General features: G+C 37.6%; 1 protein-coding gene across 2 annotated transcripts; it reads left to right on the forward strand.

Annotated features, from left to right (window-relative positions):
* Positions 1 to 4692: 4692 nt before the first annotated feature.
* On the forward strand, positions 4693 to 6183 carry LOC131432153 (stromal cell-derived factor 2-like protein 1). 2 transcript variants are annotated; one of them, XM_058598264.1, is made up of 4 exons: positions 4693 to 4888; positions 5243 to 5441; positions 5578 to 5705; positions 5767 to 6183. In XM_058598264.1, the coding sequence occupies exons 1-4, from the start codon at positions 4816 to 4818 to the stop codon at positions 6024 to 6026; spliced, it is 660 nt and encodes a 219-aa protein (XP_058454247.1). In that variant the 5' UTR covers positions 4693 to 4815; the 3' UTR covers positions 6027 to 6183. The 2 variants fall into 2 exon arrangements, with proteins under 2 accessions (XP_058454247.1, XP_058454249.1); XM_058598266.1 differs by lacking the exon at positions 4693 to 4888 and adding an exon at positions 4900 to 5081.
* Positions 6184 to 6467: the final 284 nt, after the last annotated feature.

Raw genomic sequence — 6467 nt, forward strand, 5'->3', positions numbered from 1 at the left:
TGTGGCTTCGAATCATGGGTAGAAGTCGTTTTTGTAAACATTCATTGATATACATTTCGCTGTTCATTGAAGCAGTGGTGATGAAGGGTTTCGAAATCTTACCGCAGCTACAAATTGCTTGCCAGACCATAGCTTTCTTACCAAATTTGTCGACTTCAACCGATGTCTCGGACTGGTTTAACACTTACCCTTCTCGCACCGTATAATATTGTGGTCCCGGCAAGGATTTGTAATCGAGTTTCACGTAGGTTTCGTCGTCCATGATTATGCAGTTCAAATTTCCAGCAAGAATCGTATTGTACAGCTTTCGAACCCTCGGCCTGATCGATGCTTCTTGTTTCGGACTACGTTTTGATTGTTTCTGCTTCTTATAGGTTCGAAGATTCAAACGTTTTTAGCCCAAAGAACATTTGACTTCAAAGTGCCCACTTTTTTGGCCACATCCCGAACTGAAACCTCCTTCTTTTGTTCGAACGCCTTCAGTATACGTTTATCCAACTGAGGGTTAGCAGGACCTGTTTTTGACCCGTTTTCGGTTTATCCTCAAAGGTGTTATCCTCACCGAACTTCCTGATTGCATTTCGCACGGCTTTTTCACTTACTCCTTCCATTTTTGCTATCTTGCTCAGTGACAGTCCGCGTTCAGTGCACCATTTGTACACAATTTTTCGACGTTGTTCTGCTGAAAGTCCACGCATTTCGAAACAAACTAATGAGAACGAATAAACAACTGCGAAATGGCAGCGGTTTTTGGTTGCGTCCATACTTTCTGGGACAGTCTTTAGCTGAGAATTTCGAGCTATTGCTTATGAATTTTGATTTGATTTTTTCAAATGGAATAAATTTTTATGACGTATGGCTACGTCTTTCTTCACTATGCTCATCTGGGTGAATTTCAACATTTCACAACACGAAAGTGTAACGAAATTACTCCAGCTTTGTTTTCTTAATAACTTTTTCCTTATTTGAGAATTTTCTCAATTTTTTTTCACGAAACGGAAGGAAAACGATCAATGATTTATGTTAATACCACGTTTATTAGGAAAATATTGTTTAAATAGGCAAAAAATAAGTCCAAACACGAAACATCGAAATCAACTGAATGTTCAAATAGACCCTGTTGCACGTTTGCTAGCTTCAGTCTATGAAAATCCATGAACGGAGACACATCGAGTGCGCAGGCTGCCATCTACACCAAGACAGTAAAACAACACCTGGCGTTATTCAACTGATGCTTCAGTCAATGGCGAATATGAGGTTCCGTTCCTCAAGCCTAAACGCTGAAAAACAAGAACTAGTTCTTCTGATGTTGGATATTCGCAGTGTGAGTTTCGCTTCAAACAAAAGTGATTGCATCATCCAGCTTCTGGTCGTTTGCATTGGAGGAAAAGAAAACGAAAAGTGGAAAACGATGGGGAACATTATACAAAATCAGTCGTTCTAATGTCACTAAGTGTTATCTAAAGAACTATCAATATTACTTTCCTTGAAAATCGAAGGTAAAAATCGTCAGTGTGGTGCAAATCTAGAATAATTTGATAGGTTGTGCACTTTTCGCTGTGCGAAATTCGCACCAAACGAACGCAAATAATGCCAGGAAATACCACCTTCTGAAAGTCTGAAATGAATTCCGCAATTACATCATTCAGCTGCGCTCGTTTGCGTGCGAGTAATTTCGTAATTTATTCGGCCCGAAAAATGGAAATGATAACCTGAAAAGTTAACCTTACAATTCTTTGCGTTGGTATTTTTGTAGCCGCTCTTTTGAACTTTTGATCTATTATGTTCATTATTCGCTCCGTTCGCAGTACGGAAAATTCATCAATGTATGAACACAACTGAGAGAATACATATACAAATCGGCAGTTCTAAGGGCCATAAATGATAGTGTTATAATCCACAATTATGGTCAAATCATTTAGTTCCAAATCATTTTTAGTGTCTCTACATAAAATCAAGCAATGAGGTGATTGGATTTCTTCATATACATTAATTTGATTTCATAAAATCGATTTCAATCAGAATACATTTCTAATCCAAGCATATGGCAGATTTACTATGTGCGCCGTTCGCCAAAAGACAGGCAACCGATTTGTTCGGAATTTTGCTCGTGGAAATAATTGTCAACTATGTTGAAAGTTGGAGAAATGGTAACTTTCGGTTCTTTTGAGAATGTGCATTTTAAAGTGATCTGCCCCTTGTCGACAATAGTCCTACGTCAATCTCGCGGTGATGTCTCTAACATTAGCTACTACAAGTTTTTTGCTTAAATTTCAATAAATTGAAAAATTGATTGATATGTTCAAAATCATGAAGTTATAAAGAAATATCATGCTTTTAAAAATTTTTGAAGAAGCATGCTCTTTTCTGAACTATGTATGAGCAAACTCGAACAAACGTTGACAGCACCTTCTCAGATTCAAATAAAACTTGATGAACATGTAGATTTTGTCGCTAAAAGCCATTTTACATGCTTCGTTTCTCCAAAATTGATCTAGACCGTCTTTTGGAGATGGATGAATTTTTTTTATTCAAATTGTAATGTCGAAAAATGTCAAATGTTTACTTTATAAAATTAGTCGAATTTTCGATTAAAACTGACGAAAATCCGATGAAATCATGGTTGTATTCGTCTGCCATTTTTTCAATCTGCTAGAAACTGATTAAAACCTAAAACAATCTCAAGACTGTTCAACGTCTTATCAAGACTAAGATAAAAAGTTGATTCTAAAAATTTGAAATTGATTTAAAAACAAACTTTATTTTTAGATTTAGACGAAATGTTATCTCAAGATAAGTAATAATGTGCCCTACTAATACTTTTGAAGAAAAAAAGTTTACATACTTTTTAAGAAAAAAAGTTTTTCCAACATAACCTACATAATAGTTTAAACTGAAACATATATTTTTAGAGAATTTCGTCGGAAACTAAACCAGTGAAGGTCCCAATTACCCAATGTTACTATGAAACTTAAGTCAGTCATAGATTTTTACGTGGATCTACGTATTTCTGTCTTTCCTATGGACTTTTATTAGGATTTTTCTCCAGAAATCTACGGATTTGTAGTATTTTTGCAGATAGCTACGAGAAACATCATACATTTTTTTGAAAAGTCCATTTGAAAAGTTACATTAATTATAAATTTCATCAACACAAATTACTCATGGTTTTATTTAAATTTCCTTGTAACATTTGAATTTTAAAAAATGTACGAAAATTGCCAAATTTTCATCGGTTTACCTTCACCTGCCTTAACGTACCTACCCATGTAGCATCAATCATAGTAACCCATGAGTCAGCAGACTACATTTGACAGCTCTATAAGTCGAACTCTAACCGTGATGTCAAAAACAGTGAAGCAACTCCGTTCAGAAGTGTGTGCGTTCAAAGTTCAAAGGCATCCCGCCGCATCGAAAGCGGATATCGTGTGGCACTTCGTTTACGCCGGATATGTCCGTACCGGCATCTACAACATCTTGGTACTATCTTGGCTCTAAAGGAAACTGAAGAAGAAGATGGAGGGGAAGTGGTTACATCGCTGTGTGCGCTTGGCCGGGAGGTCGGTGCAACCGGCCAAACAGTGAAAAAGTATCTGGCGAACATGGACATGTCAGGAAGTGGAAGTCGCATCCACTGGTTTTGTATGTTAGCTGCAGGCAATGACCCACCGGCAACGGCTAAATAAGATGGTTAACTCAATTCTCCTGGCGAATTATGACGTGGCGGCTGAATATCGATGTGGTAACCAAATCGGCGAACCCGCCCAACGTCCCCCAGCCAACCAAAAGAAGAAGATGAAATATTTTTATATGAGTATGAGAAATCTATGCGGTGTGGATTCTGGCTATTTTTTTTAAATAACTATTTATTGGAATATGTGTTTAAATTAAATTATTAAGATTTAAATTGGGTGTTCAGCCACAAGTGGTGACTTTTCAGCCCTATTATATAACGGATTCTGGCTATGCTGCTGTGGTGTGCAAGATCGACTGATCGGAGTCAAAGGGCATATGGCCACATCAATGAAATAGTGTCTTTAATTTCTATTCAATAAGCTCATTGATTAAAAAGTTTTACTTAAAAGCTTTCGAAATATTCTAATTCACGAATTCGTTTAAAATAATTTAAAATGAACAGGACACAATGGGTCGTATGAATAAAACGTAGCATGCTTGAATTTCGGTACTAAATGCTACGTGTGGATCACGTTCCTGTCAAAACATGCTACAAACTGTAGTATTTACTACAAGTTTTCGGTAGGTAGCTCTAGAGGTTGCTACTCGTGTGTTTGCTGATGAAGTGAAGTACAGAAATTAAAAAAGTAGCATTTTTACAGATGTAAGTGCGTTTCTTACATGCTTATGTCAGGTTTTCCGGCTCTGTGTCGATACGGTATGCAGTAAATGCTTAAATTCGGAAGTAGCATTAACTACATGTTCGAGCTTGTTTTTTATTCATACCAAACCGCGTTATACTTTGTTTTTGAGAAGATACTACAAACAACAGACTTTACTACATTTTATTCATACGGCCCAATGTCCTAGCGTGCAAAGAGCTTTTTATTGAACACAAGATTGAATACAATAAGTTTGAACTTGCTTATGAAAAGCTTTACCGCAGTCGGTAAACATTAATCTCGAGTAAATCTATAGCTGTCACTTTGACAGCGTTCCATTCATCGATCATAGTTGTCAGTTTCAATGCATGGCAAGCAAACAGGGGAGTTTGTTCAAGAGCGCTCCGAGCATTAAGAACATTCTATCCTTTTGAATTATTACAATCATTTTGCACAACTATTATACATCCTAGAGAAAATGACTCACTTTTTCGAAATAGCCTATCTAGTCACGATAATTAGTTTAATTAATAATTTCGACGGTATCAGCGGTAAGTGACTTTTCCAATGAACTCAAATGTTACGCCTGTGATTTTTGTTGATAGTGTGTTGGTGATCTGTGATTGGTTGGCTTATGAGACGTCTGCCCTCGAAGTTGCATAGATTCTTTTGTGTCTATCACTGGGGTTTTCGGCTTCAAAAGGTTTTGTTCAAACGCACAAAACATATAGATTGTAGAAAAGGGTAATTAGTTGCTGAAATGATACCTAGCATTTAGGCAAACTACACTTTCCACCGATAATACAAAAAGTACCGCAATCCAATACACATTAGCAATACCACGTCACACGTGTGTCCTAATAGTTGTGTCTCGCATAATTTTTTTTTTTTGCATTTGGTTTCAGCCTCCAAGAAGAATCTGTTCGTAACATGCGGAACAGTTCTCAAGTTAATGAACACGGACTATCGGGTACGATTGCATTCACATGATGTAAAGTATGGAACTGGATCCGGACAGCAGTCGATAACCGCTACAGAATTGCAAGAGGATGTTAACAGTCACTGGGCGGTTAAGGCAGCCACCGGAAAACATTGTGATAGGGGGTTAGTTGTTAGAAATAGACTTGTAGGTTTTTGATCAGTTGTTTTCAAAGAGTAAATTGAAGATAGACAAAGCGAATTAGAGTTTATCATCAGTCTTCAAAAAATGTTACTTCTATTTTACCTTTTTGTTTTCTAGCGAGCCTATCAAATGCGGTGACACTATTCGCTTACATCATTTGGCAACGAATAAGAATCTGCATTCACATCATTTCCAGAGTCCACTGTCCGGCAACCAGGAGGTATCGGCCTACGGAGACGAGCAGGGTACAACGATAGAACTTATGTTCATATTGACACAAACTAATTACCTCAACTTCCTCCGCAGGCATCGGTGATACTGGAGATCATTGGATGGTGGTCTGTTCTGGTGAGTTTTGGCAGCGTAGCTCCCCGGTGAAACTGCGCCACGTTGATACCGATGCCTATCTTTCGGTTTCCGGACGCACTTTCGGACGACCGATCAACGGTCAAATGGAGGTAGTCGGTATGTCTACTGCTCACGGTGGAACCGACTGGACGGCAGCCGAGGGTTTGTTTATCCATCCAACGGAAAAGGAAAGTGCCCCGAGGCATACGGAACTATGAGAGGCTAGGAACTGAATAAACGGATTGGATGAGTGCTTTTTGGTTGCGTGTAATTTGTTCTGATAGTGAATCTGTTGCATATTTGATACCAAACCCGTGAGGAATGTACTAGATTTAAATAGTACGAATAAAATGATACCATTTAATAGTACCACAACTTACTCTGTTTTCATGCAAGATTTATTCTTAGATTCCATGAGACGTGAGACTGCAGAGTTAAGCATTCGTGTAAGTTTAACGCTCGCTTAAGTATTGCAAAAATCAGATAAAGATATTTGTTCAAAAATAGTATTTCTCTACACTTCTAGAAAATAAGAAACATTCACATTACGTGAATCCGTAATTTTGTTTTCTAAATATGTAGTTCAAGAATATGGTATTGGCAATGACATTTCGCGAAGCTAAGGCGGACTATGTGATTTAATTCTTCATATAAAGTTG

This window comes from Malaya genurostris, chromosome 2 (assembly GCF_030247185.1).
Source record: "Malaya genurostris strain Urasoe2022 chromosome 2, Malgen_1.1, whole genome shotgun sequence".
NCBI lineage: Eukaryota > Metazoa > Arthropoda > Insecta > Diptera > Culicidae > Malaya > Malaya genurostris.